The following is a 12,430-nucleotide window of genomic DNA, read 5'->3' on the forward strand; positions in this document are numbered from 1 at the left end:
AATGTCCTACCAATGTATCCTTAGGCTTCACTCTTTCATCTATCCTTTTTCTTCGTTACATCAGAATATCATATATTCCTTTAGCTCTGTAGCTTAGTCAACAACAGTAATGTTCATTAAGTTCTACAGAGGCAAGGAATGAGATTTGATCCCATTCTAACCAGGTCTTTGGTTAGAATGAACTGAGCTGTATCCCATCTAAAATATGAATAACCTTTCTAAGACCTTTTCAGTTGAAGGTTGGTTAACCATTCTCATGTAGAAATGGTAGAATTTTTCCTCTCAGAAATCTGGAGAAAATTCCTACAATCTTCAACAAAACTATCCCAAAAAATGGAGGTAGAGAAGATGAAAGAAGAGATGAAGCTGATATTTTTGCAAAATAGCCAGAACTTGCATAGTTGTCATATATAATACACTGATCTTAAGTTGTTTTGGCCATAATTCCAACGAACTCAGTCCTCTTATTATTATAATTTTTTTCTTTATTCCCCCCCCCCCCCCCAATCCTAAAGATAGATATAGCTGACTGTGTAAGTAGAATAAATGAAAAACCAGTTTGAGAGGATTGAGCGACAGAATACGACAGAATTGAAATTGATAAATAATCTGACGAAACATTAAATTAAACATTGGGAAAGGGAAACAGCAGGAAAAAACATAATATTCTGTTAATCCATTGTTTATTAAATTCAGTTGATTTAAAATATAGATTTGCTTTTCATAGTGACATGTTGCAGTATGGATGTACAAGACTTGAAATTGGGGTTCAGAGTGTCTATGAAGATATAGCTCGAGATACAAATAGGTTAGTATTAAATAAAGTATTAAAAATAAATGAGATGAAAAAAAAATATTCCATAAATAGAATGCACGTAGCTTCCAGTAGTTTTTTTGTTTACTTCATTTCGCATTTTATTTATCTGTATGGTTTTGTGACTTATTTAATTGCACATGCCAATCATTAGAATCACTTCACATTAGTTAAAAAAAAATCAAATTACAATATTATTCTCATTTCCTTAATATGCAAACTGTAAATCTTGAGGTCAGCATATATGCCATAAAAATAGTTGAAAGTTTTAATTAGCAACAGTAGTTGCTAAATAACAGTTACTATAATATAAGCCCATGCTGTATTGCTTCCAGAAATATACAGATAGAGAAATGGATATCGTACATGTGATATTTCAGAATATTGAGGTGGCTGGGTGATATTCAAATTATCCAGAGTTTGCCAGAATTTATGCATAACCAATTCCAGTTTAGTCTAAATATAATTTTGCATAGCCAACTTTTGTTTAATGATTTTTTTCCCTAGCACAGCTAATATATTTATTGTTTATCATACAGTTCCAGATCACATATAGCCTAGTAGTGCTGTTGTTGATCTGTTTATGTCTTCTCCTGAGGCATGCTGTGAAAATTAATATTTTTGTTTAGTTGATATAATATGATTACCTAAAAGACTCATTCATCTAAAATTAATGCATTAGCTGTATTATACTAACTATAGACAGTAACTAAATTAGACCAATCTTTAGAGATAATAACTAAATTATCTCCAAACTAAACTAAATTAGAAATGATTGTTAACAAAAACTTATAATAAGATACACAGTCTACAATGTTATTCTGTTCTGTTTTATGCTTACACATAGACCCACATCAAACCATGCAGGCTTTCAAAACCAGATCCAACTACTTGGATGATTAATTCTCGTTACCAAAGTATTCTATTATTATTTTCAGGCTACTCCAGGGAGTCCTTAGACTCATCGAGGGAGGCCCTAAATATCATGACCACACAACTATATGACATTCTCAAAGTATCTATCATACCTTGCCTTGAACTCGCTCACTGTCATAGCACCCACAACAGACTCTGGCAGCTTATTCCACTCATTTACCGCTCTAAAAGTAAAGAGAACCCAGCTCTCCCCTGCTAACCACACTCTTGCCCAGCTTCCATAGGTGTCCCCTAGTTCTCCCACCACCAGTCCTGATCTCAAAAATATCCTCTGAATTAATCTTATAGAATCCTTTTAGCAATTTGAATGTCTCAATCATATCTCCCCTTTTCCACCTATCAAACAGTTTCTGCAACCCACAAATCTTCAACCTGTTCTCATATGGTTCATTCCATAGACCTGCTATCATCTTAATCACTCGCCTCTGGATCCTCTCCACCTCCTCCCCATCAAGAAGGAACCGAGGTGACCAAATCTGGGCACAGTAGTCAAGATGAGGTCTTATCAAGGCTCGGTACAGAGGTACAATAACTTGCTTGTCTCTGCTCGTTAAGGTATTTTTCAACAACCAAGTGAGTTGATGAGCTGATTAACTACTTTCGCAATGTGCCCCCTAAACTTTATCTCCCTATCCACCAACACTCCCAAGTCCCTGGCCTCATCAATCTCTTGGAATACAGTTCCACCCATGTGGTATACTGCTGCTAATCTTTTCATCCCAAAATGCATAACCTTACATTTTGTCACATTAAATTGACATCTATTCTCCTTAGCCCAGAACTCCAATCTATCTAAGTCATCCTGCAAGACTTTGACATCTTCTGCATTCACTATCGCCCTCCCCAACTTTGCATCATCAGCGAACAAATGAATTGTTCCACTTAGATCCTTCCCTATATCATTAATGAACAGATTAAACAGCAGTGGTCCAAGAACAGAACCCTGCGGCACCCCACTAGTCACAGGCCGTCTTTTGGACTCCACTCCCGAATAAACCACTCTTTGATATCTCTCCATCAACCACCCACCTATCCATCTCACCAACCCTATATCCATTCCCATATGTTGTAGTTTACGGATTAGATTTCCATGTGGTATCCTGTCAAACGCCTTTGCCAGGTCCAGCAGTATCACTGTAAACCCATTTCCCTTATCCAGTTCAGCCGTCACCTTGTTATAAAACTTGAGCAAGTTACTCAGGCATGATCGACACTTTACAAAGCCATGCTGTCCCCTGTACAGTATCTCATTTTCATCAATCCATTCCTGTATTTTTCTCTTGACTACTTTCTCCAAGACCTTTACAACAACTCCTGATATGCTGATCGGTCGGTAATTTGCAACCATAGTCTTGGATCCTCCTTTATGCAGTGAAACTATTTTCCCCTATTTCCACGCCTTCGGGACTAAACCAGAACCGAGACTCAGATTAAACAACATGGTCAAGGGCACTGATAATTCCTTAGCCGCTTCACGCAAGACCCGTGCCGGTATACCATCGAATCCCACAGATGTATTCACATTAAGGTTCTATAACAGACTATTCACCTCCACTTCATTCATCACAATTCCCATATAAACTAATGGCTCCTTCATTTTTTCAATGTCTCCACCTGGATGATATACTTTTGCAAAGTGCACGCTCAGTAACTCCACTATATCGACTGGTTCAGTGACCTTCTTACCATCGTCATTCCTTAAAATCATTTTGCCATGTACAGCTTTTTTCTTGCTTGCAGCATATTGAAAGAACTGCTTGAGATTCTCTTTTGCTTGCGTAGCTAGTTTCCTTTCATAATCAGCTTTTGCTGTTTTTACCACACTCGTTACCCTTCTGGCCTGCACTTTATACCGTTCATGTGCATGCAGGTCACCCCTTTCTTTAAATTCCCTCCACAGTTGTTTCTTTTTTTGCAGCTCAAGCTTAATGGTGTTATTTATCCACTTGTCCTTTGGAGACATTAGGAAAGTTGAGATTTTTCTGAAGGGTCAAAAAGCCACAGATATTTAGTGGTTTTAGCACCTTAGCTATGCGTTCACTAATCCCTTGTATATAGGGGATAGGTATACGTGTAGGTTCTTCTGTACTTGAAGAAGATGCTGGAGCGCGACTACTTAAAGTTCTTTTTATGAAGGACTTCTTATAGCCATTGGATATGAAGGAGGAATTAATATACTGTAATTCTTTTTGTAAAAGTTCTTCTGAAGAACAAAAAGAGTGGGCTCTATGAACTAGTGTTTTTATAGTACCTGCCTTTTGGCTCGGATAGTGATGTGATTCAGCGTTGATTTACTGGCCTGTATGAGTCTCTTTCCTATAGACTGTGAATTGTAGATAACCATCTGGTTGGCAAAGAATCAAGTGGTCTAGAAATGCTAACTACTTATTTACTTCTATTTCTAGGGTCAACTGGATTCTTGGATGAAGTGCATTAATTTTTGAGAGAAACAGTTGTAGTTCTTCCGAGGTGCCCTTCCATATGGCAAAAATGTCATCCACATATCTGAACCAAATGTTAGGTCTGGGTGTAATGTTGTTAAAGATACGCTGTTCGAAATGCTCCATGAAGTAGTTGGCAATAGCAGGAGAAATTGGATTATCCATTGCTGCCCCTTCAATTTGTTGGTATAACTGGTTTTTGAAGGGAAAAATAACCGGACTTTATTACAAATTCAAATAATTTGACAATGTCTGGAGGAAATTCTTGGTGTAGTAATTCTATGCTGTCCGGCAACGGAACATTCGTAAATAGCGAAACAACATCTAGACTAATCATAATCTCCGAATCGTCTAGATGCAGATCGGAAATTTTATTTCTGAAGTCCACAGAATTTTTTATATATGTAGCAGTTCTTCTAGTTGAAGAAGTGAGTAAATTTGACAGATATTTTGTAAGTAGGACAACCTATACAGTCTACAACCTGTCTTAATGGAATTCCTGGCTTATGTACTTTTGGAAGACCATATAATCTCAGTGGGCACCCGAAGGAGGTCTTTAGTGTTATCTTTTTATCTTCATCCCATATCGATATTTTTTCTATAAGGACATTAAGGTTTTTTATTACTACCGGTAGGACCTGAAGTGAGGGGCCTATAAGTCGAATAGTCATGGAGTAACAGTGATATTTTTCTCTCATATTCTCTTCTGTCTTGGATGACTGCAGCCTTCCCTTTGTCAGCTTTCGTAATAATTAGGTTCTTGTTATTTTTTTAGTGAATTCAGTGCTTTTTGTTCAGCATACGATAGGTTCGGCCGCGAAGGCTTGGCATTAAAAAGAATTTTTGCACACTCGAATCTTGTTCTGTTAGCTGTTTTTTGGGGTAAGGATCGAATATCTCTGTCTATACTATGGAAAAAGTCTATTATGGGTATTTTATTCGGAGCAACGGCAAAATTATGCCCTTTTGACAGAATGAAACGTTCACTGTTTTTCAGTGGGTGGCTTGATACGTTGATCACTACTCTATCTGTATCAATAACAGTATTGCTAGATTTGGGGTGGCTCACCAGTGAATCAAACTTGCGTTTCAATCTATCACGGAAAGCATTAAAAACCTTTCGTTATGACATCAATGAAATCCGTAAAATGGTGTTAAAATTTTCAGTCTCTAATACTGGTTCTATAGCATTCTAGATATCTATTATTTCTTTGTTCAGAAGGGCAAGAGATTTCTTTGCTTCTTGTAGCTGACAATTTAACAGTGACCTACTGGCCTTTAAATAAATCCGATGGGCTCTTTGAGACTTAAAAACTTCTTTTAGTTTACAGTAGGTAGGAATAACCTGAGCCAACTTACATTGCTTTAGGAATATTATTCTGTTAATGCAATTCGCCTTCTTAACTAATACTTTACCGTATCTGGCACATCGTTTGGAAGTAGACTCTCCGTGAAGTCTCGATATAAGTTTCAGTAAGGAAATACTGTGAGTAGACATATTATAGTTCGCCCACCGTTTGTAGATCTCTGCTTGGCGTCTTGCCAAGAATAGTCGATTCATGCTGAAGGGGAGAAAGAAATGAAGGACGTACGAATTGGTCGCCAACACGCGAAATCGCATGCTTTATAGGTAAAATTTTTCAGCTGTTATACAAGCAACATAGTTAACTACAATGATCATAAAAGAGAAGTTAATTTTCTGACCTGTAATAATAAACAATTCATCCCACAATACGGACTGATTACCCTATTATCGGAATGGATTCTCCTTTTTCTGACATGTGCAGAAGTGTCGAAGGATCTCTAATTGCTGGGTGAACTATACTTACTATTATAATAATGGAATTAACTCACGTCAATTATTCTTTATTCGTAGAATTTTCACCTGAGTGTTCACAGGCATCATCAGTACAGGTACAAAGCTAATTAAACAATAACTGTTATATTCACAAAGCACCACCTAAGTAGCTAAGGTTAAAGTTCCTAAAGTTATTTACATTATTATTTTTTTTTTAATTTTTATTTTAATTATTTAGTTATTTAATTATTCAATTCAGATTGTTTGCTAGGTCCACTATTCCTTCACTCAATTTACAAAGGTCTTCATTATTTTCAAAACTTCCAAAATCATACACAAACCTTTTTAATGTCTTTATCCATATGCCACTCATGCATTGAGAGATTACTTTTCCCAAACTACAGCAATATTTTTAATAGCGTGATAAATATTGAATGATTTCCAGAAGTGCATGAGAGCCTGGTCATTTTTTTCAGTGGCAGAAATGGCTTGTGAAAAAGTTCTCTGTAGATAATGAGCCTTAAACACTGCAAGAACTCCCTGATCCACCGGTTGGATCAATGAAGTAATGTCTGGAGGGAGAAACAGGACCTTGAACTTGAAGATCACCGACATAAGACGGATGACCTGGAACATTATCTAGAATTAATAAAATTTTAAATTTGCATTTTATTTCACACAATAGCTTTCCATTTCACTCGCATAACAGTTGATTAAAGTATCCGCATACAATTTTTGAGTCATCCACGACTTCTTATTGCTCCAATAATGAACTGGAAGAGTATGCTTCATAATGTTTTTAAAGGCTTGTAGATTCTCACTGTGCCATATCATAAATGGTTTTAGTTTATATCCAGCCACATCAACCCCTAACAGAATTGTAATGTGGTCTTTAAGAGCTTTGAAACCAGTCATAGATTTTAGCTTTTTGTGTATGAATGTTCGCTTGGGCCTTTTTCTTCCAAAACAGGGAGATCTCATCCATGTTAAATATTTGCCGTGACAAATAATTTTCCTCTGTAATAATTTTATCCAATTTCTCCACAAACTCCTTGGCAGCCATCTCATTGGCACTTGCAAATTCACCATACATTTTCACGTTATGCAGTGCAAAATGCTTCTTGAATCTCATTAACCAACCAGAAGAAGCGTTGAATTCGTAGTTGTAATCGGGCCCCGATTTCTCTTTCAACAGGTTGAAGAGACTTAGTGCCTTAGCGGTTGTAGTCATAGTGTTAAGGGTATACACTTTGGGTTCAGGTCTTCTATCCATGATGCAAGTAGCTTTTACTTATCACCGATAGGACCTTGTCGTTGCTTCGTCACTATCGTCGATTTGATGGAAGCAGATCCTTTCACAGCCTCTACGATTTTATCCTTATTTTTCAAAATGGCCATGTGATCAAATTGTGTGATCACATTGACTGGCTTACCAGTTTCATGTTGCTTTATAACTTGCAACTTTGTTTCAAGATCAATTGCTCACCTGTTTTTCTGTGATTCTTCACTAGGTTTTTTGATTGGACGTGTAGGACCATGTTGCACAAAATATTGTGAAATATTTAATGATAAATACACAAATAACCTATTTCTCAAACAAAATCAGCACAGAAACTGTTGAAGACACGTGCCGACTGCCGAGGGAGGTTGCTGCTGAATGTGCTGTTGCCACTGCTCATGAAGAATTGTTGCTAAATAAAAACTTTTTTACTTTACACTTGCGTCTTGATCGAAAGTATAGTCAAAGATGTTATTTATTCCCTTATAGGATCATGGATGTATTTTCGAATGGACTCAAACGGACATAAAGTCGAGCGATGACTGTATATATATTTTACATAATCTGGAACCCAAACATCGAATTTTTTTTTTTTTTTTTTTTCAAGACACTTTGGGCCTACAGTAGGACAGTTTTCTTAAACTGTCCTACAGGCAATGAATTTAATTTCTCACCTAAAGATGTTCAGTGACATTCATGGCAGGATTTCAACTTGTATGCTGTTTGTTGGAGAACAGCAAGCTAACCACTTAGTCAACCAGTTCAGTTCACTGTATTTATGGAGTTGATATAGTTTTATATACTGTATTTGTTCCAGTTTCTCACACTTCTGAAAAGTTGTACAAGTGTTTATATGTTTTTTATATTTATGTTATCTTTACCTTTGAAAAATCCTCCCTTTCTGATCTCCTTGGGCTACTGCATGTTTTCAATAATTGAACTACATACAGTTTTATCCATTTTTAGTCTTGGTATATTCTGTTTGCTTTGCTCTCCCTATTTTGCTTGTCTGCTAGGTAGTTTCTGGTGAAATCTTTTTTTTTTAAAAGTTTTTTGTTAGAAAATATCTTTCTATAATTGATTTTTTTATTACTGAACTATTTTCTCATTTATTATTATGCACAGTAAAAATCCTGCTAAATCTTATATTTGTGCATAACATTCAGCTGCCCATTTAAATTTTAAGTTTTTTTTTTTTTTTTTTTTTTTTTTTTTTTTTTTTTTTTTTTTGTTATTGTATGAATCCCTTGAATATCTGTGTTATCCTGAAGATCTTGAAATCTTGGTTACTTTCCAATCTGTAGGAAATTTTCTCTATGCCAGCAATACTGACAAAACCATTATTCAAAAATGGGCATTTCTGTCTCATTATATCACTGCTGCATTTCAAGCAAAATGAAACAGAAATTGTCCATAATGTAAAGCATTAAAACACTTGGGAAGTGCACAGAAGAAAAAAAAAAACGTTCATAGAAAAGATAATTAATATTGCCTTACCAAAAGAAACATAACTGTTTGACTGCAAAAAAATCGAGCATGTTAACTTTTCTGTTATGTTTTTTAATACAAATTTCACATTTTTATTATTCTTTTAATTTTCAGAACCAGGAAGAAAGTAAAATTAAAAGCAACCTGAATAAAAAAAAAAAAAAAAAAAAAATAAGGAGAATGTTATTGGTTATTGGGATTATTTATGAAGCAACATAACACAGAAGTGTTTTTGCATCTCTGAAAATAAAGTTTTCCTTTTCTGGAATATTTTTTCATTGTCTAGAGACAAAGCCCTTGATTATAAGTTATTCTGTCCTCATGGGAAGATCTCAGAACAAAAGAAAACAAAAAAAAACCCACCAAAACAATGTTATTAAATAAACTTCAATGGTTCTTCTCTATTGTAGGTACCACCCTTTAGTCAATGCTTATGAAATTTTAAACTTTTTTTTTTCACACATCTGTCTACCTTTACTTATCTGTATTTTAAAATGTACAATGATTCATCTGATGTCTTATAAATTGCTTTTTTTTTTTTTTTTTTTTTTTTTTTTTTTTTTTAAGACAGTATACATTTTTTTGTATTTCTATATGAGTAGATATACAGGAAAACCTAGCTTAATGAGATTAATTAATCCATCAATTAATGCGTGCTAAGCAAAATTGCATTAAACAAATACAATAAACAATAGGAATAATTGGACTGTGAAAGGATAAGTCGCCCTTCTGAATTATCCTTTGCAATTATTCAGGAAACTTGGTTGCAGAATCTTTATCCGCACTAGCAGATTCCCCAATTATTCTTACGTTATGCTGTCCAGTTGGATTTTTAAAACAGTCAAAAACCAATCTATACTCGCAATAAAGCTTTCACATTCCTCTTGAAATTTGGTCTTTTTCAATGAGGTAAAAATATTGAGAGCTTTTGCCTGAATATTCCCTGTACTAAGAGGTATTCTTTTTTAGTTATAATCCTCAATCCAGAGTGATAGAAGACACTCCATCTCAATCATTAATTCTTCTATTAAAGGCTTCTATTTTGGGTGATCTGCATGCTTAAAGAAACAGTAGCAACTTTTTCCTTGTTCTTTGTATTCTTTGCTCTTATTTAATAAATGTAGTCCAAACTGTAGACTCGCTTTGTCCCAGGTCTTGCACAATCATTGTATTACTCGCACTACTTTCATGTCTCTTAATGACTTCCAGCTTTTCTACTCACTGCAGATTGCTGACACAAAAAATTTCCCATAACTTTAACTGATTCGCGTTATCACGTTAACTGATTAATCACTTGCTTAAATTGGGAAATAGTATCATTTCACTCAATCATGCTAACTGATTATCGTGCATATCGAATTCGCATTAAGCGAGATTTTTGTGTATTTCAGTTTGCCACTTGAGAAATATACAGTGCCTGTTTTTTTAGTCACTTATTTCATTTTTCTGTTATAAAGAGAGAAGTTTATGTAGTGCTTAAGGAGGTAGCTGAGCAATCTATTTTCTCATTTAACCAAAGTGATGGTTTTGAACATGCAGGAGCAACAATAATTGGTATGCAATCACAAGAGTTCCTCTGCTGTCATTGCAAAATTCATTGCAACAGATGGTAATCATAAACTGTTAAATATCATTAAATATAACATAAATGTTCAGTGATTAAAATAGCAACCCAATAATTAAGTTTATTTAATATTACTATTTTTACTATGTATTTATTGTTATGATATATAATCATTTCACAAATGAAAGACATTTACACGAATTTAATAACTGTGTAAATTCTTATTTAAGTATGTTAGTGTGAACATAGGAACAGATGTGGTGTTTATAATAGTGTGGAAAAAATAAGAGTTACTTTTTACATAAGATCTTCATCTTATATAAAAAATTCCACCCACTTCAAATCTTTAATCCAGAATTTAGTTTTGAGCAGTACTGATATTATGTTTGGTTTTGACGCCCCTTCTTTATTACCCAGTATCCTTATATTCTGAAACTTTACTTTATCTCCCCCCCCCCCAGACATTGCTTAAGTCTCTGAATGGAGCATTTCCAAAAGCTCTAAGATAATGTATTTTCTATTTGGCCACACAGCTCAGACCCATTCCTTTTCCACCTCAACAGCAGTACCTAGAATCCACTTCACAATCAAAGAAGAATGTAACAATAGTCTGTCTTTTCTAGACAATTTTCTTTGTTTATTGAAACCTACTCACATAGGTAGATATACTCCCCTACCCCAACAAGATGGTATTATAAAAACCCTAGTTAACAGTTATCAACCTCTGTTCAAACAAGACTTCTCTTACAACTGATATCTCTCTCTCTCTCTCTTTATTCCTCACACCTTTCTATCCATTGGCTATGATGCTGATAAAATGAACTGCTTACTTCTTCCCTGCTGTGTCTCACATCCCTCTCATCTCACATAATAATGACATTGCAGCAATGTCATTATTATTTCCTATATTTAGGGACCTCAGAAAAATTAGCTAGAAGTTTAAAGAAATATAATCTTACTGCTTTCAATCTCTGTTTGAAGTTAGCTGCTCTTATCTGCTCTCCTAAAGATTAGCTCCCTTCCCTCTGAGTTTAGCATTATAAGGTGCCCTGCTCTTGTAACCTGTACTGTCATGGTCAGACTGGAAGAGCTGCCAACATTCATCTTGAAGAACACATCATCAATTTCCTGATATGTACCCCCAAAGAGTGTCCGGGTTACTCTGACATTACTGCATTATTAAGTTTACATTATTATTAATCTCCTATCAACAATTTTCCCCCAAATCAGTCTATTACTTGTGATCACTCTAATAGTATCATATCTAACATTTTGTGCTTCTAAGGCACTTCTAATTGAATCAGTCCACCTAGACCTTGGCCTTCCCTCTGGTTCTCTTTCCTGCCATCTTGGCATCAAACACCTGTTTTGCTAATCTTTCTTCATCCATTCTATTTAAGTGGCCATACCACCTTAGATTCGGTCCGCAGACATATTCTTGAATGATCATAATGTCAAGTTCCTTTCTAATATCTTTATTTTTAATATGATTCTGCCATTGATGCCATCAGTTCACTTCACTCCTCTAATTTTTCTCAGAAACCTCCTATCTGTGGTCTCTAGTCTTTGATCAAGTGCTTTATTTCTAAATAAACTCTCAGATCCATAATTTAAAACTGGTTTAAACACCTTCTTGTATACTGCTAGTTTGGTTTTTGTCTTATTTCTCTCTTATTCCATATAAATTTATTTATCTGGCTACCTATCATACTAGATTTGCTTATTCGGTTGTCTATTTCCAAATTTAACCTTCCATCTTCACTAAAATTTCTGCCTAAATAGCTGAAATATTTTATTTGTTCTATAGGATCTCCATTAAGAATGCAGCTGAAGTTTTCTATGCTGCTGCCAATTTTCATAATTTTGATCTTTTTATTGCTGATTTTCATGACAAATTTGTTACAACTGTTATTCAATTTAGTTTCAGAATCCTGGAGACCTGCACTAGATGTGTTTAGGAGTACAACATCACCTGCATAAAGCAAAGGGCTAAGTTTGACATCTCCAATTCTGATATCAGGCTTGTTGCCACTTCCTTTCATAATATGATCCATACAGATGAAGAATAAGAGAAGAGATAATGTGCATCCTTGTCTTACCTCGATTTTAC

General features: G+C 35.0%; 1 protein-coding gene across 3 annotated transcripts in view; it reads left to right on the forward strand.

Moving 5' to 3' along the window:
• Elp3 (elongator complex protein 3) overlaps positions 1–12,430 on the forward strand; it is a 292,722-nt gene that overhangs the window by 119,115 nt on the left and 161,177 nt on the right. For all 3 annotated transcript variants that reach the window (XM_090401875.1, XM_090401873.1, XM_090401874.1), the window contains exon 9: positions 728–808. In XM_090401875.1, coding sequence (XP_090258001.1) covers positions 728–808 — 81 coding nt within the window. The remainder of the gene's footprint in view (positions 1–727; positions 809–12,430) is intronic.

The sequence above is a fragment of the Typopeltis vanoorti genome, chromosome 12, assembly GCF_054136105.1.
Source record: "Typopeltis vanoorti isolate ZY-2024b chromosome 12, IOZ_Tvanoo_1.0, whole genome shotgun sequence".
Lineage (NCBI taxonomy): Eukaryota > Metazoa > Arthropoda > Arachnida > Uropygi > Thelyphonidae > Typopeltis > Typopeltis vanoorti.